The 27,943-nt window shown below is 38.1% G+C and overlaps 1 protein-coding gene across 1 annotated transcript; it reads left to right on the top strand.

Moving 5' to 3' along the window:
• The first annotated feature begins 873 nt into the window (after positions 1-873).
• LOC112935043 (uncharacterized) lies at positions 874-27,943 on the top strand. The gene is made up of 7 exons (XM_072745739.1): positions 874-1,102; positions 2,999-3,127; positions 9,275-9,325; positions 12,395-12,544; positions 15,237-15,335; positions 25,828-27,051; positions 27,205-27,943. Exons 1-7 carry the CDS (start codon positions 965-967, stop codon positions 27,874-27,876), a joined length of 2,463 nt encoding a protein of 820 aa, XP_072601840.1. The 5' UTR covers positions 874-964; the 3' UTR covers positions 27,877-27,943.

The raw sequence follows: 27,943 nt of genomic DNA, 5'->3' as shown, positions 1-27,943 counted from the left end.
CTTCCAGCAAAGAATTAGCAGAACCCAAATGCCAGCAGGGCTGAGGTTGAGAAACCTCACTATCCATGGTTGCCACAAACTAGGAAAAACTCAAGATAACATTTTTTTTAATCTGTGAAATCATTTACCTTTGTGGTTTAAATAGTTAAAATACTAATAAATACAGGAATATAAAGGATTAAATGTAAGAAGCAAAGTTCCAAAAGGCACTTTCTGTTCTTTTCATTGTACTTGTATAGTTTAAATCAGGGAGGCTTTGAGCAGGGTTAGCTTTACGCAGCTTTCTGAAAGCTAAAATATGCTCTATTAAAGCGTCAGCTACATCTAGTCCTGTACCTTCTTAAATATGGATTTTTACACTCCTAAGGAATAAGATTGAACATCAAGTGAGACAATTTATCAACTGTAAGTGGGAATCTCCTTTTGAAAGAGAGTGGAAGAAGCACGAATTTGAGAGACAGACAGGTGGAGTTTGGCTCCTTTCCTTAACCCTTAGTGTGTTACCTTGGGTAACATAGTCTCTCTGTGCCTCGGTTTGGGCACTATATAATTGTAAAAGGATAAAGATTAATAGATAATAAAACAAGCACTGTCTACAGGACCTAGAACATAATGATATTCCATAAGTTTTAGTTCCTTTATATCTCGTGAGCCTAGGTATTGGGATTTGTTTTCATCTACATCGTCTATTTGTTTTGTGTTTGCAAACTGTTTATAATCAAACTGACAAGAAAGTATGTCTTCTGGAAAATTGGATGGATCTTCCACCAGGATTCAGGGGGCTGGATGTGCTCTAGAATTCTTAGACTCTATGACTCAATGACTGTGGTTCCGTGGTTCTAGGAGCGAGGAGAGCAACCACGAAGGTTCATTGCTCCATGTAAGACTGATGGAAGACCATGGTTTTGGCTGCAGCGATCACTCACTCACTCACTCACTCTTAATAGAGCTCTGCCAATGAATCATGGAGTCATCATCTGAAGTCAAAAGATCCGCCCATGTCATCACTATACAACCAAATGATACAATACTGACTGCATTTCCCTATGGACCTCAGAGCTCTCTGCTGGATTTCCTGAAGGGAGAGCCAAAAGTCTTGGGGGTAAGTCCTCTCCCATCTGCGGGTTTTCCTGGAAAGGAGAAAAGAAGCTGTTTTTTTCCAGGTGTGTCTGCCTGGAGGCTTTTTCAGGAAGGGACTTGATTCCCCTTCTTTTTTTTTTCTTTTTTTTTTTTTTTTTTGTCGCTTTTCATCTTAATGTTTCCTTCTTGACTAATCATAAAAACTTCTAAGTCACTTGCTTGTACAAATAACCTTGATCTTCAGTAGAAGAACCAATATATAGCAAATATTACCATTTCCCTGGTTTTTGATAAATAAGAGAAATAAAAGTTCTGCTTAGAAACGCACAGTTTGCCTTGTAAATATCTTATTTATAAGCATGTCTTAGAAATGCTTCTGGAGGTTTATTTAATGCTGGAAAAAAAAACAGTATTTATTTATTTATTTATTTATTTATTTATTTATTTATCATCTTTATTTTTGTTGTTTAAATTTAATTAGCCAACATATATAGTAAATTATTTTCAGATGAAGAGTTCAGTTAATCGTAAGTTGCATATCACACCCAGTGTTCATCACATCACGTGCCCTCCTTAATGCTCATCACCCAGTGGGCCCGTCCCCCGCCCCCCAGTAACCCTCAGTTTGTTCCCTATAGTTAAGAGTCTCTCATGGTTTGTCTTCCTGTCTGATTTCATCTTGTTTTATTTCCCCCCTTCTCCTGTGCTCCTCTGTTTTGTTTCTTAAATCCACATATGAGTGAAACCATATAATTGCCTTTCTCTGATTCACTTATTTTGCTTTGCTCTAGTTCCATGCATATCATTACAAATGTCAAGATGTCATTCTTTTTCGCTGGGTAGTATTCCATTGTGTATTTATCACATCTTCTCTACCCATTCATCTGTTGAGGGGCATCTGGGCTCTTTCCACAGTTTGACTATAACTTCCTAACACTGAGGAAATCCTAGGGCTGTTTCATGAGGAGTTAGTACTGCTCTTTGAATTCTATCAGAGAGGATGAAGGAAACTGGTATAATTTTTCCAAATATTTTATTGATGAGGTGACCTCAGGACATGGTGGCGCCTCCCTTGGAGCTAAAAGCCATTCAAGGAGAGATTAAACTTTCCCTTTGTGCTGTCACAGGCATTGGGAGTTGTTTGAAAACTATATTCAAAGCTCATAGTAAGCCATAAACTAGACAAAACATTTTCAGTCATACATGCACCTAGAGGAGGGCTGTGTACACAGCCTCCACCCTTTGTAAAAGAAGAAAATCACTACTTGTGGTCAATGCATGGGGAAAAATCCAGAATGCTTGAAGAGAAGCTCTGTTCCAAGAAGAGCTGCCCTCTCTGCAAGAGCACCACGGCACAGACTCCTAACAGCCTGCTAAGCCCAGTGGATTACTGTCACCTCTAGACAGGCTCCTGTCTGAGGAGCAGAAGAGAACTCACCCCAGCCTCTCCACTCTAGATCAGCACACTTCAAATTTTTAGAGAAGTGGGCTCCAACAGCATGCACTGGGTGCGGAAAATGTGTGTGTGCTGGGGACTGGGGACAGGAGGAGGATGCTGGAGCTATAGACGGGAAAACGTGCAAGGTGAAGAGTTTGCAGTCTCTGTCCTCAAGGAGCTTACAAGTAGGCCAGGCTTATATTTAAATCTGTCTGCTGCAAGGGAAATTGGTAACACGGGGGGGGGGGGGGGGCTTCAGTAAGTAGCGAAGGACGAGAGTGAGGCTCACGAACCTGAAGGACCAGGTGAGTGTGGTGAGGAAACAGACAACGGATAATCTGAGGGCAGCTGGCAGGTGGAAGGGAAAGGCATTCATGTGGAGGGAGGTGTGACGTAAGCAAGGTGGTATGCCCAGGGACCCGGAGGAGCCCAGTGAGCTGGGGCACTTCTGATCTCATGGACCCATTTCTTTCCTCACAGGCTCTCCAGATCCTGCTTGCATCGATCATTGTGGGCGTTGGAAGTATATTTGCATTTAATTACATCAATTTCTCCCAGAGGTTTCCCCTCGTTTTCCTCACAGGATATCCATTCTGGGGAGCACTTATTGTGAGTACTGTCAGCTAGGAGCTTTGGAGAAATTATGGTCAAGATTATGGTCAAGACTGGTTTGAACTGCCCCAGGTCCTGGCATAATGAATCCCATGAATATGGTCCCCAAGGAAACCAGATTGTCCCTTCTGTGGCCAGAGAAGTGACTCATTTAGTCATCGCACTACCATCACCACAGCGGTAACTTCTCCTAGGTGTACAGTGCTTAAAAGTTCCCAAAGCCCTGTGCGTAGAATAAGTCATTTGCTCCTTATCACCAACGGGAGATGAGACGGGCGAATGTCCTACTCTCTTCTTTGCAAATATGGAAATGGAATTTAAGAGTAGATAACAATTTTTATTTGAGTACAGATGACACACAATGTTACATTACTTTCAGGTGAACAACATACTGATTTCACAAGTTTATACATTATCCTGCGCTCACCACAAACGTAGCTACCACCTGTCGCCAGACATCTCTACTGCGGTATCAGCGACTGGATGCTTCACGCTGTGCCATTTATTCGCATGACTTATTCATTCCATAACTGGAGGCCTGTATGCCCCTCTCCCCTTCACCCTTTTTCTCCAGCCCCAACCCCCTCTCCTCTGGTAACAGTCAGTTAGTTCTCTGTATTTATAGGTCTGAATCTGTTTGTTCATTTTTTGTGAGATTCCACATGAGTGAAATCACATGGCATCTTTTCCAGTTTGACTTATTTCATTTAGCATAATACCTTCTAGTTCCATCCATGTTGTCTCAAATGGCACAATTTCATCCTTTCTATAGCTGTGTAATATTCCCCTGTATGTACCACATCTTCCTTATCTGTCTATCAATGGACGCTTAGGTTGCTTCTGTATCACGACTATTGTAAATAATGCTGCAATAAACATAGGGGTGCATATAACTTTTCCAATTAGTGGGTTCTTTTGTTTTCTTTAAGTAAATAATAAGTAGTGGAATTAATAGATCATATGGTCTTTCTATTTTTAATTTTTTGAAGAAATTCCGTACTATTTTCCACAGTGGCAATACTAATTTACGTTCCTACCAACACTGCGTGAGAGTTCCTTTTTCTCCATATCCTCATCAACACTTCTTATTTCTCTTTGATCTATAAATGTAAGGAGACGCCAATTGTGGTTTTGATTTGCATTTTCTTGGTGATCATAACGTTGAGCATCTTATCATGTGTCTGTTGGCAATGTGAATGTCCTTTTGGGAAAACATCTATTCAGGTCCTCTGTCCATTTTTAATCAGATTGTTTTTTTTTGTTTTGCTTTGTTTTTTGGTGTTGAATTGTGTAAGTTCTTTATATATTTGAGAGATTAACCCCTTATTTGACATATCATTTGCTAATATCTTCTCCCATCCATTAGGTAGTCTTTTAAAATTTTGTTGATGTTTTCCTTCACTGTGCAAAAGCTTTTATTCTGAGGTAGTCCCAGTAATTTATTTTTACTTTTGTTTCCCCTGTCTTAGAAGACATATCCTGAAAAATGTTTCTATGGCCAGAAAAAAATTACTTCCCTTGTTCCTTTCTAAGATTTTTATTGTTTCAGGCTTAGGTGTGATTAATCTTGAATTTATTTTTATGTATGGTGTCAGAGAAAGTGGTTCAGTTTCATTCTTTTTTACATGTAGCTGTCTAGCTTTCCCAGCTTCATTCATTGAAGAGGCTGCCTTTCCCCATTGTATATTCTTATCTTCTTTGTCACAGATTAATTGAACATATTATTATGGGTTTATTTATGGGCTCTCTATTCTAATCTAATGATCTATGTGTATATTTTTGTGCCACTACCATACTGTTTTAATTACTGCAACTTTGTAGTATATCCTGAAATCTGGAACTGTGACACCTCCAGCTCGTTTTTCTTTCTCAAGATTGATTTGGCTACTCAGAGTTTTTGTAGTTCCATACAAATTTAGTACTCCTGTACTACTTGCTCTAGGTCTGTGAAAAATTCTGATGACATTTTGATAGAGATTGCATTGAATCTATAGATTGCTTTGGGCAGTATTAACATTTTAGCAATATTAATTCTTCCAATCCATGAACATGGGAATTATATTTCCATTTATTGTGTCATCTTAAATTTCCTTCAGCTATGTTTCATAGTTTTCAGAGTACACGTCTTTCACCTCCCTGCTTAAGTTTATTTCTAGGTATTTGATTCATTTTAGTACAACTGTAAATGGAGTTGTCTCCTTTTCTTTCTGCTACTTTGGTATTTGTGTATAGAAACACTACTGATTTCTTGGTATTAATTTTGTATCCTGCAACTTTACTGAATTCATTTATTATATCTAGTAGTGTTTTGTTAGAGTCTTTAGGATTTTTCTATGCATAATATCATGTCATCTGCAAATGGTGACTTCTTTAGCAATAGTGTTGCCTCTTATTTCTTTTTCTTGTCTGATTGCTGTGGCTAGGACTTCCAGTAATATGTTGAATAAAAGTGGTGAGAGTGGACATCCTTGTCTTGTTCCTGATCTTAGCAGAGAAGTTCTCAGTTTTTCACCATTAAGTATGATGTTAGTTATGGATTTTTCATACATGGCCTTTATTATATTCTGGCTTGTCCTTCTAAACCCACTTTGTTGAATGTTTTTATCATGAATGGATATTGAATTTTATCAAATGCTTTTTCTGCATTTATCAAATTGATCATATAATTTTTATCATTCTTTTTGTTGATGTGGTGTATCATGTTGATTTGCAAATATTGAACCACCCTTGCAATAAATCTCACTTGATCATGGTGAATTATCTTTCTAATGTTATTGTTGAATGTAGCTTTCTAATGTTTTGTTGAGGATTTTTGAGTATATTCATCAGGGATATTGGCCTGTAGTCTTCCTTTTTTGTGGTGTCTTTGTCTGGTTTTGGTGTCAGGATAATTCTGGCCTTATAGAATATCTTTAGAAGCTTTATTTCCTCTTCTATTCTTTGGAATATTTTGAGAAAAAGAGATGTTAACCTATTTAAATGTTTGGTAGATTTCACCTGTGAATCCATCTGGTCCTGGACTTTCACTTTTTGAATAGATTTTTTTGTTTTTGTTTTTGTTTTTGTTTTAGACAGAGGTCAAGCACATGTGGGGAGGGGCAGAGGGAGAGAGAGAATTTTAAGCAGGCTCCACACACAGTGCAGAGCCTAATCTGGGGCTCAATCTCACCTGAGATCATGACCTGAGCCAAAATCAAGAGTCAGGTGCTTAACTAACTGAGCCACTCAGGCACCGCAGTAGAATATTTTTTATTACTGATTCAATTTCGTTACTGGTAAGCAGATTGTTCAGATTTTCTATTTCTTCCTAATTCTGTTTTGTAAGATTGGATGTTTTTAGGAATTTATTCATTTCTTATACGTAGTCCAATTATTTGGCATAAAATTTTCATGATATTCTCTTATAATCCTTTGTATTTCTGTGGTGTTGGTTGTTACTTCCCCTCTCTCATTTCTGATTTTATTTATTTGGGTCCTTTTCCTTTTTTTTTTTTTTCTTGATAAATCTGGCTAAGAGTTTATCAGTTTTGTTTATCTGTACAAAGAACCAGTTCTTGGTTTTACTGATTTTTTTTCTATTTTTTAAAGTCTCTATGCTATTTATTTGTACTATGCTTTTTATTATTTCCTTCCTCTACTCACCTTGGGCTTTGTTTGTTCTTTCTTTTTCTAGTTCCTTTATATGTAAGGTTAAATTATTTGAGTTTTTTCTTCTTGAAGTAGGACTGTATCACTATATTATTTCCCTCTTAGAACTGCTTTCACTGCATCCCAAAGATTTTGGACCAACGTGTTTTCATTTTCATTTGTCTACATGTTTTTTTTAATATCTTCTTTGATTGCCTCATTGACTCATTGGTTGTTTAGTATCATGTAGTTTAATCTCAAGAATAGATAATAACTTATGAATATCTAGCTAACATTCATAGAATCATAGACTCTCATAACTTAAGAAGAATTCTAAAGATGATTATTATGGTTTCATCCCCTTATGATTCCCAGAGACAATTTTATGAATGCCACTCATCGAGTTAATTATGGAGCCATACATATAATTCTTAGTAGAGTGTTATTTGTATCCAATCCCCACAGCTTTGGTTCCTAATCTTCTGCCACAATATTTAAGGGGAGACTCATTACACCTTCCCCCACCAGAACATACCCTCTCAGGATGGTAAGAATACTATCTGTTTTAATTGTTTAGAAGCTAGAATCATGCCTGTTGCATAGTAGATATAAATGAATTCATCACTCAATGAATAAATGAGTGAAATAATAACTAAATGAGGCTATTGTCTCTATTAAAAACCCAGATCTCTTTTGATAAATATAAATATGCCATACCTTTTCTATGATCTGCATTTCAAAATCAACTAGCAGTGTTTTCATTTTCCAAATATAAATAATATAATGACTATAATTTTCATACTACACATCCTGCACTGTAGAGAATCAAAAAGACAAAGCCCCACTTCCCCATTTCACAACAGAATTTCCCCAGTGTGACTGTGTGTGATCTACTTGCATGAATTCTAGTGAGATTCTCACATACCACTCTTTAAAACTCCACTCTCCACTAAAATGATATTTGCTAGGCCCGTACTCTATCTTTGGTAGAGCTGCAGGTACCGAGCATAGTGGCAAACAAGGCTCTTTGAGGGAAGTAATGAATTGCTCTTCTTAGAAATAGATAGGGTTTGTCATATAATAGGGAGGCTAGAGTGGAAAAGTAAAAAACAAAAGAAAACAAAAAAACCCTCCACAGATATGTTATTTCACTTGCACTCGATAAGAGAGAAGTTCCAGATGCCCTGTGAGTATTTAAGGAAGAATTCACCTGGCTTGGAGATCAGGGAAGTGCTTTGCACATAGGTGTTCACTGGGTGGAGTGGAAGGAAAGGATGCCCTGACAAAAGCAAAGCATAAGTGAAAGGCTTGATGTGGGAAAGAGCAACAGAAAGAAGACCAATGAATCTATGGTAGTGGTACAAAATGAAACCAAAAATGTAGACTGCAAACAGGTCATGCCCTTTGTAATCATATTAACAATATGGAATTTTATTTAATTTTTATTTTTTTAAGATTTTATTTATTTATTCGAGAGAGGAGAGAGAGAGAAAGAGAAGCAGACACACAGGCAGAGGGAGAAGAAGGGTCTCTGCAGGAGCCCGATAAAGGACTCGACCCCAGGACCCAGGGATCACACCCTGAGTCAAATGCAGATGCTCAACCCCTGAGCCACTCAGGTGTCCCAAGAATATGGAATTTTAATATGAGATTAAAGGAAACCTGCTGATAATCTTTAAAGAGGAGAGTGACATTTGAAAACTGTCATCTTTAAAACATCATTGGTTTTTCTGAGTGGTAACTGAATTCGAGTATGGTAGCAGCAAACCTGGGACAGCTGGTTGGGAGGAGGCTACAAGAATCCAGGCATGGAAATGACAGTGGAGATAGAAAGCTTTGAGAGTGATTTGGAGGTAGAATTGATCCAGTGGGGATCCATTGTGGGCAATGAAGTGAATGGAGGAATTAAAGGTAACTTTCTGATCTCTGCTTGTCACCTTGAGGTCCCTGAACACCAAGATCCAGATGTCCTCAAGGTCCAACACCAATTCCTACAAAAGAGGTTTCTATGCCCAGAATATTAAAAGTAAGGGGTTCCACTTTGGGTGACAGAGTTCTCATCTTCCCTGAGTTATATCCCAGATAAAGAAGTGGCTGAGATAATTATATTAGATGCAAGCCCTCTTATCAGCCTTTAGAGTGTTCTGCTTGAGAAAGTCTCCTTCCACACCTCCAACACCCTTCCCTTCCCTCCACCAGGCCCAGAGCCCAGAATTATCTTCCAATTTAGAGCCCAGTTGGGAGAAACATCTCAGTGGTACCTTTTGGACCGTAATGAGGGGCCTGCCTCTCTCAGCTGATCCTGTTGTTCAGTGCTAAGTATGCCTAGCACAATATTTCATTTTGCATCGGTGCCAGTGCCTACTCTTCTTCCTCCCTGATGCTCAGGTGGAAAGACTACATGGTCCAGGAGATTTGCAGACGTACAGATTACAATATAACCTCCAAAGGAAATTATATTGTAAGGGAGTCAAAAACACATCACCTGTTGACTTTTATCTCTTTTCTTCTTAACAGTATGTTATTACAGGATACCTCACAGGAATCAATGACAAGGCAAAATGTATGGTAAGTTACTTTTGTGACTTCTATGTAATTTAACATCATCTATTTACTTTACATCGTCTTTGTGTATGAAACCTTTAGTAGTAAAGGATCTCAGGAATATCCTTAAACATCAAGTTTTGCAGTTCCGGTCATTCCTATTTGCCAATGTCACCACTAACCTTTACCCTTCTACTAGTTCCCATTTCCCTAGTCAAATAATCTGAAAGAGTTTCTTCTTGGAAACCATTCTATATTCCTCTAACTCAATGGTTTTTAACTGGGAATAATTTTGCCTCTTCCCCCAGAAATATCTGACAGTATCTGAAGACTTTTTTAGGTGGGACAACTAGGTTGCAGGCTACTATTGTCATCTAGCAGGTAGAAGTGTTTCTAAACATTCTAAAATGCTTAGAAAAGTCTCCCATAACAAAAAATAATGATCTGAGGGTGTCTGGGTGGCTCAGTTGGTTAAGCGTCTGCGTTCAGCTCAGGTCATGATCCCAGGACCCTGGGATTGAGCCCTGCATCAGGGTCCCTGCTCAGTGGGGAGTCTGCTTCTCCCTCTCCCTCTGCCTGCTTGTGTGTATGCTCTCTCTTTTTCAAGTAAACACATAAAATCTTTAAAAAAGTGATCTAGCCCAAAATGTCTGTAGTGCCAAGTTTGAGAAACCCTGTTCTAACCAAAACCAATCTCAGAATCACTGTAATCTCCCTCCCCCTCACCCCTACATACAGAAGATTTCCTTTGGGACCTACCCAAAGTCTGAAGAAAAGAGTCTGGCATTGATGTCAGATCATTGTGGGCTGGAATCAAGGCTATCACTCATTGCTGTGTCAACTTGAAGGGAAAAGTACTTCAAAGGGTTATTCTGAAAATTTAGTAACATATTACATATAGGGGCATCAAGCGGCTCAGTTGGTTAAGCATCTGCCTAGAGTTCAGGTCATGATCCCAGGATCAAGCCCCAATCAGGGTCCCAGCATAGCAGGTGGTCAGCTCGCCCCTCTTCCTCTGCCCCTCATCCCCATTCACCCTCGTGCTCTCACTGTCACTCTCACTCTGCTCTCAAATAAACAAAGACAAACTTTTAAGAAAAATATTACATATAAAAGATACTTAAGGGATCCCTGGGTGGCGCAGCGGTTTGGCGCTTGCCTTTGGCCCAGGGCGCGATCCTGGAGACCCGGGATCGAATCCCACGTCGGGCTCCCGGTGCATGGAGCCTGCTTCTCCCTCTGCCTGTGTCTCTGCCTCTCTCTCTCTCTCTCTGTATGACTATCATAAATAAATAATAATAAAAAAAATATTAAAAAAAAAAATAAAAAAAAAATAAAAGATACTTAAAAGTTTGTACTTCTTTCTCACAATTTTTTTTTTTTCTCTCTGAAGATGTAAGGCTTCTCTTAAAGCCTTTTTAACCATGTTTTTATGGTCCTCTGCCATTTTCCTCTAGGGATAGCTACAGACCATAGGACAGCTCTGATGGGATAGAAGTCCCCATCTCTCTCTACGTGTAGAAATAAATACAAACAATGCAAATAAAGCCCCAAATGCTGTTCTTCTCTCCACATCAATTCCTTTCAGAGCGGAAGAATAAACGAAGGACCTACCCCTGACCCAGTGAGAGCTACACAGAGGCAGGCAGATCACTATGGAGGCACAAACACTGAATTGAGCATTGGAAGATCTGGCCTTCCCTCTCAGCTCTTCCACCAACTGCAGGGTTGTTTACAATCACTCCGTCCCTGAACCTTACTCAGCTGTACTGTGGGGATAAGAAGTGATCTGCCTACATCACAAAACCATAATGAGGGTCAGATGAGACAAAGACTGGGCATATTCTCTGTAAACCATAAGGCACAATACACATTGGGGGATTGCGGATCTAGAAATTTTAGTCCATTAAATGTCCTATGGGAGCCAGAACAGAGCCCAGAAGAGCAAAGGACTGAGGACTGGTAGAGATAGAATATCTGTCTATCCTGCGCATTTTCCACCAAAGTGCCTATTTATTGTAAAGGCCTGTGCTTGGGGTAACCCTTAAGTCATAGGAATACTTCTAAGTCCTGCTGCCCTAAGCCACAGCTGCTCCAGGATAGGACAGGCTGTGTGAATGCATCACTGCATGCCCTCACAACAGGCATACACAATCAAGATCTAGTAAATATCTACTGATTTGAAATATGAGGTTTTTCGTTGTTTTTCCTTTAAAAAAAATAGCAATAGCAGTGCTGGGAGAGGTATGAATAAGACAGTCCAGCATATGTATGTGTGTGTGTGTGTGTGTGTGTGTGTGTGTGTGTGTGTGTGTAGGGAGAGAGAGAAGGGAATTTGGTGGGGCAATCTGGACTTTTTCATATACCTTCCATGTTGGGACACTGCAATCAAAAAAGGAAATCATTAAAACCCAGTCTAAATTTGTTGCCATCAGTAAATATGTTGGTGATATGGTTGGCTACTGTTTGAATCCCTGGAGGAATGAATGTAAGTCACACGAAGGCAGGACCTGTGTCTCTCTTTGTGTCTCATGGGCCATATGCAGTCCTGGACACATAGTTGGGGCACACTAAAAATTTATTAGAGTAAATGAATAAATGGATACTACTCTAAAATTAGGTGACATTATTCTCTCTCTCTCTCTCTCTCTCTCTTTTTTTTTTTTTTTTTGAGGTAAAAATTTAAATTCGAAGAGATTAACTTATCTTACACAAGGTCCTAGTTCACTAGGACTCAAACTCGGGTCTAATTACAAGGTGAAGATATTTCCTAACATACCATTTTGCTTGCAGATTATGAAAGATGGTGCATTAGGATAAAATGAAAATTTTTTTAGCACTAACTATAGAGCACTCCTTCTTCTCTACTCATTCTCTTTCTTGGCTGACTGAAAACTAAAACTTAGTTTGTCTTCTGACTTCAATGACTCAGTATTTAACTTACCATGCCTTTCAAGCATACCCACCTGATGGAGTAATTCATCCCTGAGGGGTATCTGGAAATACAAAAGCACTACAAATTTCTTACATGGTTATTTTTGGTTTCATTTCATTTTTATTTATTTTAATATTGTTTTTAAAACTATTTTCTAGGGACAAGGTGTCACAGCCATGAATGTTATCAGCTCCTTGGTTGCAGTGGCTGGGATTATTCTAACCATTATCAGCTACAGATATCAGCACAAATACTGCCAGACGCCTTCCCTGGAAGGAATCTGTGTTATAGGTAGAGTTCTTTACAACGTAAGTGCTCCTACTCTGTACGGTGGGTCTATACCATCTGATTTGAACTAGGATCATGATGCATCAATTCATTAACTTTGATTCCAGTAAGGGAAGTTAGTTAGCATTTGAACTATTGAAAAGTGTACTGTGATGCAGGATCTGATCCTGATCTTGTAAGCTCTCCGAACCTGTTTTCTTTGTGTGGAAAATGAAGATGATAAGAATATGTCCTGCATTGGGTTGTCATGAGAGTTACTTAAATTAGAATAATACTGCCTGGCACAGTGTAAACAGTCAATAGGTTCTAGCTATTACTAGTAGTATTGACCTGGATTTGGATTGAATTTTACCTTTTCAGAATTAGTAAAGAACAAAACGGTCTGAAAAGTTTACCCAATTGGGGCACCTGGGTGGCCCAGTCAGTTAACTGGCTGCCTTGGGCTCAGGTCATGATCTCAGGGTTCTGGGATCAAGCCCTGAGACAGGCTCCCTGCTCAGTGGGGAGTCTGCTTCTCCCTCTCCTTCTGCCCCTTCCCCTGCTTGTGTGCATGCATTCTCCCTTTCTCAAATAAATAAATCTTTCTTTAAAAAGTTTACCCAATTAATACTAAAAATAAAATATAGTAGGAGAAGGTGTTTGAGCTACTTCCTAAAGTATTTTCATTATTTTATAACATAAGTCATTTTACATCAATATAGCAATTTCATTCATCACAGCAGATGAGCCAGGAAGCCCAACTGTAGGGGTAATTTTTAGTGTTTATCTAGTAAATATTCAGTGGCTGTCACTTTTATGCTGACATATCAATGCCTCCAAAAGGCCTTGCCCTTTACTTCCGCAAGTAAATCCTGGGCTTTCATTTTATTTCTGTCAGCCACATCTTGAAGGCTTTGGTCCTTGAACTTTAATGGGATTTGACCTGTTTGAATGGAAGTGAAAGAGAATCACAGGAAACTGTCTTTCCCAATAAAGAAGGAAAGAGAAAAGAGCTACCAGTTCCTGGACACAAGATTTTCTTTGATCCTGACAATGATCCATAAAAGCGAGCATAAGGACACTCTCATATGTTCTGAGATAAACTCCAGAATCAGTCTCAAAAAAAGTTACTAAGGAAAACCAGAAAAGCTATGAGAGGAACACAGTCCTGTCCTAATTGGGCCAAGACATACAACATCATAATCCTTCACTCTTTTTTTCTAGTGGACAGACCACCACTGCTGTACATGTTAGTACGTATCAGGAAGAAACTGTATACTGACAGGGTTAAATCTCCAGATTTTTGACTCTGTGTAGATGAGAACTGCAGGATTCATGTTTACATACAAAATCAGGGAGGATCTGTTCCGAGACCCCACGTGTATGACTCGTGATTCCTTGGTGAAATTCCAGTGTCACAAATAAGCTTTTTTTTTTTAAATTTTTTTTTTTTTTTTAAGCCAGAACAGTGGATTCTAGACATCTCCTGAATGGACCTCTGTCTCAAAGGCCAATCCACTGTCTACATTGTTGCCAGAGCCATCATTTAAGAATGCAGATCCAAGCACATTACACAATAGCTTCTTGTGGAACACAGAATTAAGACCCAAATCTTAAAAGGTTTACAAGACCCTGTAACAACTACCTGGTCTACCTTTCCAACATTGTTTCAGGTCTTTATCCTCCTCGCTCCACACTTCTGGCACCTTCTCAAATTCCTTAATGTGGTAAATACCCACTGCCCAGGGCCTTCAGACCAGCTGTCTCTTGCTTCAAACGGTTCCCGGTCTGGTGCCAACCCTTTCCACCTGCCCAATTACAACCCCTCCTTGTTCTTGAACCTTAGTTTAAACTTCACTTCATTGGGGAATCCTTCCTGATTGCACCTCTACCTTTCCCGGTGCTGGCCTGTCTGGATCTCCCATTACAGTAGTGCGTAGCTCCCAATACTTTCTCAAAGCACTTAATACAACTTAGCAAAGTAAATAATTGTCTACTTATTTGTCTCTGTTTGCTTCCTTATTATGATAGAAGTTTCACAATGACCAGGAGGCAACTTTATGGTAGACACATCATTTTGGTTTTATCAACAAATGGAATATCCAAGCTTCTGGATGTGTTGCAGGGAAACCAAGGTTCAGACAGACTCAGTTGCTTGACCAGGTTACGTGTGACCTGAGTGCACCCAGGTCTTCCCGTCTCCCCCGCCCAAGCTTTCTAGACATCGTGCTATTTCTTATATTGCTTTTTGATCTATTACGTTAAGGCTCAGTGGGCAAAACAGCAGTCTGTGGGCTATATCCAGCCTGCATTTTGTCCTATTTGGTTCCCACAAGTGAATGAATAGCCAGAAATGTTCACATTAAAAATATGCACATCCTGCTTCCTTAGGAAAGGAAAATACGGCACGGGACCCACGTTCCCACATGACAACTATGCTCAGAACTGAGTAATGGATGCATTCTGGGGATACCTTTATTCTCTATCATTTCCCCTCCTTACTGGTCCACTCATTTGGGATGGTTGCCTGGTCCCCATAAGCATTGATGTTTGTTATCTCTGCTTATAAAAAAGAGGTAAGATGAAAATTGTCCAATCACTGACGGCTATGGGAGCTTCTAAATGTGTTATTTCCCCTTGTTGGTGTTACAGTGTAAGAAGTCCTTGGCTTATATCTTTAAAATGATAGAGCTTTCATTTCAAACGCCATATATTTATCCTCATTATTTGCAGGGAATTTTGTCAGTCTTACTGATCATCAGCATAGCAGAGCTCAGCATCGCTGTGACTATCGTCTCCTTCAGAAGCAAGTGCTGGACCAACTCCAATGAGGTGCGTTCAATGTTGTTCTAAGAAAGGGTTCGCACTGGGACACTGCAAGGAGCCCTGTTAGTCGCCAGAGCAGTATTCTCAGATGCTGAACTGCAGCTTCTAAGGTGAGAGAGGTCAGGGAGAGAGAACTTTAACATGATGGTTCACTCCACCCTTTGAGATAACTACGCTTCTTTTTCCTGCCCCCTCTGCTATCCGGTCACCTCTGTTCAGACATAGCTCGTCCCCCTGCCAGTCTGCTCTGTATAACCACCCTCACTTGCACGTGCCAGCTGTATTAATACTTTTGCTCTTCTAGCGGGCATATAGTAGAATTTCATTGTAATTTTAATTTTCACCTCCTTGATGACAAATGATAATGAGATTTTTTTGCGTTTATTGTCCTTGATGTATCTTTTTTTGGGGGGGAGGGAGGTGTCTGTTACCGCCATTAGCCAACAGTTACTGCATTATTATGCAGTAATATTACAAGAACTTAAATGATTCTTTTTTTAAAAATGATTCTTAATATAAGTTCTTTTTTTAAAAGAGATGTGTATTGCTATTTTTTTCCAGCCTTTGTTTACCTTTCCATTTTCTTAACAGTTTCTTTCAAGTAAAAAACTTGTTGAAGTCCAATCTATGATTTATTTTCTTTTATGGTTAGTCTTTTTTGTATTCTAACAAAGCCTACACCAAAATTGCAAATATTTTCTTCTCTGCTTTCTTGTAGAGGTCTCACAGTTTTAGCTTTTGTGTTATGTCTGTAACAGATTTCAAGTTAACTTTTACATATTATATAGCTGTGAGGTAAGAAGTTCATGCACCCCCTGCTATGAAGATATCCAGCTATGCCAATGCTATTTGTTGAAAATGCAACGTTTTCCCCCTTGGCATCTTGGTTGAAAATCAATTGACCTCTTATTTATAGTTTTCTCTTGGACACTATTTTGTCTCATTGATCTGTAGGTCTGTTCTTCCACATATTTCACACTGTCTTAATTTCTGCAGCTTTAGCGTAGTAATCATTTTTTTTATCATGGTAAAATATTCATAACATACTACCTGTCATTTTAGCCATTTGTTCAGTATACAATCCAGTGGCATTAAATATATTCATAACGATGTGTAATCATCACCACTATCTATGCTTAAAACTTTTCATCATCCCCATACAAACTCTGTGCCATAAACGTAATTCCCCTTCCAGCCCTTGGTAACTTCTAGTTCCAGCCCTCTCCTCCTTCCAGCCCTTGGTAACTTCTAGTCTATTTTATGTCTCTACATCTACTTTCCATTATCTACTGATTTTCTAGATAATTCATAAAAGTAGAATCATATAATACTTTTTCTTCTGTATCTGTTTTACTTGGCTACACATAATGTTTTCCAGGTTCATTCATATTTATCAAAATTTCATTCTTTTTATAGATAAACAATAGTCCATTTTGTGTATATTCCACATTTTGCCTCATCATTCATCTGTTGATGGACACAGCCTTTTTTCACCCTTTGGCTATTGTGAATAATGCTGCTAGGAACACTGGTATAGACATATCTGTTCTAATCTCTGAGGGTGCCTGTGTAGTACAGTCAGTAGAGCATCCAGCTATTGATTTTGGCTCAGGTCATGATCTCAGGGTTGTGGAACTGAGCTCTGTGCTTGGGGCAGAGTCTGCTTGGAATTCTCTCTCCATCTCCCTTTGCCCCTTGCTCACTCTCTCTAAAATAAATAAATTTTAAAAAATCAATTGACCATACATATGAGGATTTATTTCTGGACCACATTAGTCTATTTACATTAGTTTATTTTGACTACATTAGTCCATATATCTGCCTTTATGTCAATACTATACTTTCTTAATTACTATAGTTTTTTATTAAATTTCAAAGTTGGGAAGTGTGATTCTTTCAACATCGTTCTTCTTTTTTTAAGATATATATTTTTTTTACCTTTTGGGCCCTCTGGAATTCCATATGAACTTGAGAAATGGTTTTGCCATTTTTGAGAAAAAGGCTGTTGGAATTTTAATAGGAATTGCATTTAAGCTGTAGATAGCTTTGGGTAGTATTAGCATCTTAACAATGTCAGATGTTCCTATGATGAACACAGGATGCCTTTCCATTTATTTAGACCTACTTTAATTATTTTCAGCAATATTTTACACCTTTTAGCACAGAAATCTTTCATCTCCTTGGTTATATTTATCCCTCAGTATTTAATTATTTTAGATGGTATTGTAAATAGAATTGTTTTCTGAATTTTCTTTTCTTTTTGGAATGCTGATGGCTGGTATACAGGAACACAACTGATTATCATGTGTTGGTCTTGTATGTTGTACTTTGCTGAATTTATTTGAGCTTTCTTGTCGTTTCTTTGTCATGTTCCCTATATAGGATTATGGCATCTATGAAAAGTGATAGCTTTACCTATTCATTTCCATTTTGGATGACTTTTACTTCTTTTTGTTTAGCAATAATATGTACAGCTTCCACTACCGTGTTGTGTAGCAATGGTGAAATCAGGCATTCTTGTCTGAATCTTGATTTTAGGGGGAAACATTTCAGTCATTCACCATTTAGTATTATGTTGGTTGTATATTTATCACATTGAGGAATTTTCTCTCTATTCTTAATTTTCTGAGAGTTTTCTTTTTTTTATCATTTATAGGTATTGGATTTTGTTAAATGCCTTTTCTTCTCCTAGTGAGATGATCATGTGGATTTCCCCCCTACATTATATTAATGTGACATTTATTGATTTTTTCATATTGAACCATCTTTGTACATGTGGCATAAGTCTCATTTGGTCATTATGAATAATCCTTTTGATATATTGCTACATTTGACTTACTGATGTTTTGCTGAAAATGTTTGACAAGAGATATTAATAATTTTCTTTTCTTTTTAAATATTTTATTTATTTATTCATGAGAGACACACAGAGAGAGAGGGGGGCAGAGACACAGGCAGAGGGAGAAGCAGGTCCCATGAAGTGAGCCTGATGTGGGACTCGATACCAGGACTCCAGGATCACTCCCTGTGCCGAAGACAGGCGCTAAACCACTGAGCCACCCAGGGATCCCAGATATTGATAATTTTCTATTCTTGCAATGTCTTTATCTAGCTTTAGTATCAGGGTAATGTCAGCTTCATAGAATGAATTGAAAAATTTTCCCTTCTCTTCAATTTTTTGGAGGAGTTAAGAGAATGAATGGTATTAATTCTTCATTAAATCTTTAATAGAATTCACCAGTTAATCTATCTGATCCAAGAGGGGTTTTTTTATGTTTCTTTTTGAGTCAGTGAAGATATTTTGTGTGCTTCAAGTAATTTATTCATTTCTTGTAGAATATCTAATTTATGGGCATACTATTGTTCTTAATATTTTTATATCCTTTTAATCTCTGTAATAATATAACAATGTCCTCACTTCCATTTTTTTCAGATTTTATTTTTATTTATTTGAGAGAGAGAGAGCAGGTGCAGAAGCAGGGCAGAGGGTAGGAAAATGGGCAAGAAGACCCCTTGTTGAGGAGGGAGCCCAGACATGGGACTCGATTCCAGGACCCTGAGATCATGACCTGAGGTGAAGGCAGATGCTTAACCAGCTGAGTGCCTCCTCATTTTCATCTCTTATTTTAGTTATTTGCTGTATCTTCTTTACTTTTTTTCTTTTTTCAATCCAGCCATAAGTTTGTTGATTTTGTTAATCTTCTCAAAGAACCAATATCTGGTTTCAATGATTCTCTCTATTGTTTTTCTATTCTCTATTTTATCACTAATATTTATTATTTTCTTCCTTCTTCTAGCTTTGGGTTAGTTTGTTTTACTTGTCCTGATTCCATATACAGTTAGGGTACTGACTTGAGATCTTCTTTTCAAATATAGACATTTACAGTTATATATTTCCCTCTTAACAAAGCCTTTGCTGCATGCCGTAAGTTTCAGTATGCTATTTTTGTTTTCTTCAATATCAAAGTATTTTCTAAATTCTTTTTTTATTTCTTTTTTGGCTTGCTGGTTGTTTAAGAACATGCTGTTTAATTTCCACATATTTGTCAATTTTTCAGCTTTCCTTGTATTATTAGTTTCTATTTTTATCCAGGTATGGCCAGAAAAGATATTTTGCATGGTATCTTTCAAATCTATTGAAACTTGTTTTGTGGCATAATATGTAGTCTCTCCTGAAGAACGTCCCGCATGCACTTAAGATGAATGAATGTGTTTTTTGCTTTTGTTGCTTGGAGTGTTCAGTGTATGTCTGTCAAGTCTAATTGGTTCACTGTGTTGGTTATCCCTCTGTTTCTTTACTTATCATCTGTGTGGTCATTCTACCCTTTTTGAAAGTAAGGTATTGAAGCCTCCAACTATTATTGTAGAACTATCTATTTTTCCACTATATCAATTTTGCTTCATATATTTTGAGGATCTGTTATCAGATGTGTGAATGTTTATAATTGTTATATCTTCATGTTCTATCAAAACTTTCATTAATATATAAAGTATTTCTTTGTCTCCTATAATCTTTTTTTGGTTTAAAGTTTATCTGATATAGCCCCCTCCCCAAGCATTCTCTTGGTAGTTTTTACATGGTATTATTTTTTCAATAATTTCACTTTCAATTTCTTTGTGTTTTTGAATCTACAGTCTCTTGTACACAGTACAAAACTGAACTATTTTTGTCTTGTTTTTATCCATCCAGCCAATCTCTGTCTCTTGATTGGAGAGCTTAAACCTTCTATATTTAAAGTAAATACTAATAAAGATGAACTTACTTCTACCATTTTTTATTTATTTTCTAAATGCCTTATTGTGGGTCACATATACTCTATTCACGTTTTTAAGTTATTTTTCTGTTCCTCAGACTCAATAATTTCAACTGTTCTATCTTTAGGTTTCTTGATTAGTTCTTCTGACTGCTCATATCTACTTTGGAACCCCTCTAGTGTATATTTAATTGTACTTTTCATCTCCAGAAATTCCTTTGGGTTCTGTTTTATAATTTATATCTCTTTACTGATATTCTCATTTTGTTCATACATCATTTTCTTATATTTGCTCATGATTTTCTTTAGCTCTTTTAGCATCCTTAATATAATTGATTTAAAGCCTTTGTAAACATGAAGTCTGAGCTTTCTTGGGTATGTTTGTGTTCCTTAATTTTCTTCCACTGAATAGGCCAAACTTTCCTGATTCTTTGTATACCTTGGTATCTCTTTTACTGAAAAGTCAACATTTGAACCTTATACTGTGTTAACTCTGGAAATTAGATTATCCATCTGCCTTAGGGTTTTTGGTGGTTTTTGTTTGTTTGTTTTTATTGGTGTAGAGCATCTCTATGCCAGAGATAAGCTTCAGGACTTCTCAGGTCTTTTCTGAGCCTGCATCTTTTCCTGGGCATGCATAGTGGGTTTCTACATTCTCCCATAAATACCATTGTTTCTAAATATCAAGAAAAATAAATAAATTTTAAAAATTCAAAAAGAAAATAGTGGAAGTTGAGTAATTTCCTATAGAGCTATTTCAGTTAGGATGTGTTGAAATAATGGAATCTAGCCTCTGCGCCTACACATCAGTGATTAGAAGCAGCAATCTGCAATTAAAACACAGAAACCTGATATTTGGAAGACATGATCCTAATTGCCCACCTTGGCCCCTGAAATATGGGTTGCCATCCCCCAGCTGCCTGTCAAAGGCTCGGAGTGGGAGATAAGTAGTCACTATGATGCTGAAGGCTTAAATTGACTTACATAATGCATGAATTTACCAGCCAAGTTTTCCCCTGGAAGTTGCAAGTGTTCACATAGATTCCAGAGTTGCAAAATAGTTATTTCAGAGTGTTTCTGCCAATACATTTGTTGTCTAGATGAATAGATTAATTCCAGGAGTTTCCTATTCTGCTTTCTTCCCTGAGGCTCCCCTAGAATAATAATCCTTAAAATCGGATAGTATAAATCTTGCAACTTTGTTGGTTTTCAACTACAATCTTTTCTAATTCCCAACCATAGATTGAAAAGGTTTATATTTTACCCTTAATTATGATATTACCTATAGGGTTTTCATAGACTAAATTTATCCTCATTTGTAAAGAAACTTTTTTATCATGAATGAATATCAATTTTTATAATTTTTCATCTCATGCTTACACTTTTATTATTTCATCTGAGCCCAGGTATTTGACATACTGTTCTTTTCTTGATACAACACAGAAGAGTATGAAACTCTTTACGAGCAATATTAAAATGAGTTACACTGAATAACTATTCAATTTAATTCCACAAAAAGGGTTTTTTAATGGCATAGTAATGTGCAAAGTATAACAGGGAATGCAAAGGTACCATGTAATATGCACCCTGATCTCAAGAAAAGGAAAGGGAAAGTGAACTCAATATTTACCGAGTAACTTCTCTGTGCCAACCACAATGCCCAAGGCATTATTTTATATAGTCTTCAGTCATAGCCACCCTGGAGTAAAGTGTAACTGAAGTGGTTATTATAAAGAAGCATGTATTAGAAATTAAATATATTAGATAGAGAGAAAAGCACAGGATCTAGAATTCAACTGCAATATATGACCCCAGCTTCACAAGTAATAGCTCTGTGACACTAACTGAAACCTCAGTTCTCTGAGTCATAAAACAAGGTTAATAACCTCATAAGGATATTATAACTATTATTTGAGATGACTTTGGAACCTTGTCTAGCATCTGGTAATCACTGATGAGTACACTTAAAGTTATACACTTAAAGTCTTAAATAAAGTTAAAGAAATTATAATTCATGCCTTCAAATCTTTCTTTTTACAAATGAAAAAAATACTATTCAAATGAAACGAATGTTTGAGGATGAGTAAAAATGCAGAAATATCCCCTAAAGTGCTATTAATCTTTGCATAAATAGTCTTTCAAAGGCAATAAAACATAGATGTGAAAACAAATTAGAAGGTGGAGAATGACAATGTGTAGTATAAGAGAACACGGAGACTCATTTTAGGCCAGCCATCAATCAAATAGGTAGTCACAATTAGGTTATTTAATCACCCAGAGTTCCAATCACTTCATTGAACAGAACAATTAGTCTCTTCTGACTCTATGGATGACCTAAGAAAGGACATAGGCTGACAAAACTAAGTAGATAGGTCTATAATGACAGCCTTTCTCAAAAACAAAACAAACAAACAAAAAATAAAAACAAAACTGAAGAACTGGAAGTATTGGCTAAAGGTGGTATCAGATGCTGTCATTTAGTTGCTTAAAAAACTTCCATAGATCTCACTTGTCTGTAGAGGAAAGCGCAAATTTCCTGCCCTAGTGTCCTGATATATTCATGCTGTTGTAACAAAAATACCATGGACTAAGTGGCTCAAGCAGCAAAAATTTCTCAGAGTTCTGGAGGCCGGAAGTGCAAGATCAGAGTGCTAGTAGATTCAGAGCCTGGTGGGCACCCACTTCTTGGTTCATAGATGCCATCTTCTCACTGTGTCTTCAGATGGAGGGAAGGGAACGGGTGCTATCTGGGTTTCTTTCTATAAAAGTATTAATTCCGTTCATAAAGGCTTCACCCTCATGATCTAATCACCTCCCAAAGACCCCCACCTCCAAATACCATCACACTGGGGATTAAGTTTTATGAATTTAGGGGGAACAAATTCAATCTATAATATTCCATCCATTCCTGCTCCCCAAATCCCTGTCCTTTTCATATGAAAAATATATTATTTACATCCCAATTGCCCCAAAAGTCTTATCTTGTTTTAGCATTAACTTTAAAGTCAAGTCCAAAATCTCATCTAAATATCATCTAAATCAGATACGGTGAGACTCAACGTATGATCCATTCTCCTTTAGTTGTGAACCTATGAAACCAAACATGTTATGACACCAAACTTCCAAAATGCTATGGTGTATTCTTCCAAAAGGGAGAAATAGGAGAAAAGAAAATTCAAGTCCCAAGTAAGTCTAATACCTAACAGAGTAAACAAACCTTAAGGCTCAGGAATAATTCTCTTTAGCTAGACGCTCTGACTTCCAAGCTCACTGTGGAGGTGATATCACCCTCATGGGTGAGCAGGAAGGCCCCACAGTCATTCTCCCCCTGAGCTCTGCCCCCTGCAGCAGCTCTCTGATTGGGCCCTATAGTCTTTGCAGGCTGGAATTCCAAGCCCACGGCTCTGTCAGGAAATCCCGTCTTTTGAAATCTCAGTGGATGTGGTCGCAATCCCATGGCTCAGCTGGTTGCAACCCATGCAGCAGTTCTCAACATTGGCACAGCTCTGCGCCCCCCGAGGTGAGGCATTCTGGCTCAGCTGGAAACCAGAGAGGTGGTCCTACCCTTAGAAACCATCCTTCTTCCAGGGCCCTTTACTCTGGGCCCATGGTAGGAGTGGCAGCCCTGATACACTCTGAATCACCTTCGGTGTCATTCTTCCATTGTTTTGGAGAATAGGTTCTGGCTTCTATTGAGACGGCTGATCTATACCAATTTCCTCATCAGGCAAAAATTAAGCTTCATAGTCTTAGTGTTCTCATTTTTTGCAATGTGGGTAGACTGGGAATCTTCCAAACAATCAAGTCCTGCTTCCTTTTTGCTAGAGAATTCCATTTTTAAGTAATTTCTCTCTTCTCACATTTTACTATTAGCTGCCTGAAGGAGCCAACCCTCACTTTCAACACTGTTTAGAAATAGCTTTGGCTAAATTTCATAAAATACTTATTGTTAATTATTAATAATATCATTTACTACATGAAATTTCATCATTTCATTCACTATTGCACGTTTTACCTTCCATTAACACCAGAACACAAATACAATTTGGCCAAGTTCTTTGGCACTTTATAGCCAAGATCACTTTTCTTCTAGCTTCCAATAACCTATTCCTCATTTCTGTCTGAGACCTCAGCAGAATCACCTTTATCTTTCATATTTCCACCAACATTTTGTTCAGGAGTACTTAGGTATTCTTTAAGAAGACCGAGACTTAGCCCTCGACACAAGGGTTTGAAAAAAAAAAATAAAAAAAAGAAGAAGACCGAGACTTTATACTTTATCTATGGCTTTTATCTTCCTGGACGCTCACCACGACAGCCCTTAATGGTCCATTCACAGCAAGATAAGCTTTTTCTAGCAAGCACCTCCAAGGTCGGCCAGGCTCCAAACATCACCCAGTTCTATATCTACTTCTACATTTTTAGGTATTTGTTACAGCAGCACTCCCACTTCTTGGTATTGATTTGTGTCTTAGTCTATTTGTACTGCTATACCACAGATAGAGTGGCTTAAACAACAAAGATTTATTACTCATAGTTCTGAAAGCTGGAAGTCCAATATTAAGGTCCTGGCAGATTCAGAGCCCTGGTTCATAGTTGTTAGTCTCACTGTGTCCTTGCTTGGAGTAAGGGGCAAGTGAGCTCTTTGAAGTCCCTTTATAAAAGCACGAATTCTATTTACAGGAGACCCAGCCCCATGATCTAATCTCCTTCCCAAAGAGCCTACCTCTAAATACCATCACATTGGAGATTAGGTTTCAACACAGAAATCTGGAGGGACACAAGCATTCAATTTATAGCGCCTAGCACACCATCTAGCAATGTCTAACTGCTTACCCTCTCGTCACATAATACTGCATTATAACCTTGTGTTTTGGTGCCCATTGTTTATTTATACCTGGATTTCAACTCCTATCTTACTTCATCTGACCTTTTTGGATAAGGAATTCCTACTCAACCATCAGCTATTACTCCTCAATGAAACATTTCATGGTCTTCAAAATCTGATAATCCTCTACATTCCCACAAAGAGCTTAATACCTATTCTATAAGAGCATTTGCTAAATTGTATTGCCATCTCTTTATATCGTGGTTACCTATCATTGTGAGCACCTTATAAGCAAAACCCACATCTAATATTTTTTTTATCTCCAGTATCTAGTTCATCTAGTAGGTCAACAGTAAATCATAAAACTGAATATATGGGGGCACCTGGGTGACATAGTCAGTTAAATAATGCACTCTTGCTTTCAGCTCAGGTGTGATCTCAGGGTTGTGAGATTGAGCACTGAGGCTCCACACTCAGAATGGAGTCTGACTGAGCCTCTCTCTCTCTCTCCTTCTGTTCCTCTCCCCTCCCCCTCTCTTCTGTACTCGCTCTCTCAGTGAAATAAATAAATAAATCTTTAAAAAACCTTGAATATATGAATACTGAGTGGATAATTTTAAATTTCTGAGAAGCTTTATAATATTAAGTATGGGAAGAATACTTCAGACAATCTTAATCAAATTCCCCTTTTCAATATTTGAGATAATAGTAGGTGATGACTTGTCCAAAATAAAACCAATGAGTTGATGGCAAAGCCAGTGCTAGTAGTTATATTTGTTTTCTGACTCCTTGTGTAGGTATTATGTTCTATCTACTATCTTAAGGCAGAGATGAAAAATCACTTGGGAATACAAGAAGAAAAGAATATCAAAAGTTGATTGTTACATTAATGTTTCCCCTACCCTTGGTTTTATAGATTGTATTTTTCTTGCCTTCGGATGTTACTCAAGATAGTTCACTATCTGCCCCTGAAGAAAATGCTGCAATACAATTTGAGTTTCACGAACAGTCTTCTACTAATGATTCAGTATCAAACACACAGCCTGTTTTCATTGGAGGCTATACTTTCTTCAAGTTAAGAATCTCAAAAAATCCTTTAACCTTTCGATATTCAAGGAGGAGGGGTAGCAATACTTATTATACATCTTCTGAGTCTGTGCTAGATGAACAACGGAAAAGTATCCCTCCACTTTCACAACTTTATGAGGAAGAAACTAAACTGAAACTTTTTCCTCCTGCATCAAAGAAAAAGCCCGCGGAAAATATTCTGCCTACTAAACAAATAGAAGATGAAGATCTAAAATCTGCTATCACACAACTCCCAAAAAAGCAAACCCAACTGCAGCAGTCCCAAGCTTTGCCATCCCAAGTTTCTCCATCCTATTCTGTAAAAAAGCCCCAACCGTTATCACCTAAAGACTTTCCATCCCAAGCTTTGCCAGCCCAAGTCCTAGTATCTGAAGCCCCAAAACCCCATTTCATGCAGCCTCATGGCCTAACATCAGAAGACATGCCATACCAAGACATATCATCCGAAGACCTACGATCCCTAGGAATTGCACATCAAAATTCTCCTTATCAAGACATATCATCCCAGAACATACCATCTCAAGACATGCTATCCCCACATCTACCACCCCAAGACATGCCTAACCAAAATCTGCTTTCCCAGATACAAACTCTGCCTACACAAGTCATGCTATTTGAAGCCCCAACATTCCATGCTGCACAGTCCTCTAATATACAACGCCTAAATCAGCAGTCCTTAGAGTTTCAACAACAAAACCAACAATATATGCAAGCAGCATATCAAGATATGCAATCAGAAGTCAAGTTACTGACCCAAGAATGGAAATCTAAGGAGGACTTCCATAGCAGGAAATCCTCAAAGTGGCAATCCCTAGACTGGCAAAACGAAAATTTGCAATCTCTAAAGTCACCTAATTTAGAGCAACAAAACAAAAGCTTGCAATCTCCAAAACAGAAAGCCCTAGACCAGCAAATTCAAGGCCAACAATCCCTTAAAAGGAAATCCCTAGACCAGCACATCAAGGACTGGCTATCTCCAAAGAGGCACTCTATAGATAAGCAAATCCAAGTTAAGCAAGACAGACAGCAACACCTAGATCAGCAAGCTGAGGTCCAGGTGGTCCAATGGGAACAATTACAAAGGCAAGGTGAAGATCAACAGGACAGAGAGAAGCAATCTCCAATGAGACAACACAAAGAAAGACAAGATAAAGCTCTACAGGTTTATAAGGGGCAAGCCATCAAGAAACAAAGCAAATACCAGCAAACTGAAGACCTGCAGGTCCAAGAGGAGAAATCTCTAAAGCAGCCACATCAAGATGGGCAACTCCAAATCCAGGAACACCAAGGCTGGCAATTTTCAGGCCAACAATCCCAAGATTGGAAAGCTCAAGGCTGGAGAAGCAAAGACTGGAAAGTGCAGGACATGCAATTAGAAATGCCGCATCCCCTAAAGTGGGAATCTCAAATCCAGCAAACCCAAGATCTATTTGAAAAAGAATCCCTAAAGCAGAAGGCTCTACACCAAGATGTCCAAGCTGTGCATACCATAACTCGACCTCAACAATTACAGAGCATTCCATTTCAAGACAGTCAGTATCAGGATAAGCACCAACAAGACCTTAAATACACAGATACCCAAAAAAAAGATATGCAAACAAACACCATGCAAACAGACAACAAATCAGAAGACATGAAAAGTGAGAGCCAAAACCTATACAACCTGCAGTTGGAAGACAAAAAGCCAGATTGTAATTGTTCCTCCTGCCAAAGCTCAGTGCAAGACACACATTTCACCTCTACGTCCGATATAAACTCAGAACAAGATGTTCAGAAAAACATTTCAATTTGCTCAACTACATACCAAGAAGATATAACTTTAACTACCACCTCATGTTACCCGAAAGACCAACAGCATTCTGAAGACTCTGACTAACGTGCATAATCTACCCAAATGCCATACTGCTCCCAATTATGAAAACAAAATAAGGAAAAACAATATA

The sequence above is a fragment of the Vulpes vulpes genome, unplaced genomic scaffold (assembly GCF_048418805.1).
Source record: "Vulpes vulpes isolate BD-2025 unplaced genomic scaffold, VulVul3 u000000659, whole genome shotgun sequence".
Classification (NCBI taxonomy): domain Eukaryota; kingdom Metazoa; phylum Chordata; class Mammalia; order Carnivora; family Canidae; genus Vulpes; species Vulpes vulpes.
Note: the sequence above shows the minus strand (reverse complement) of the source record. Positions and strands in the feature narration are given on the sequence as shown.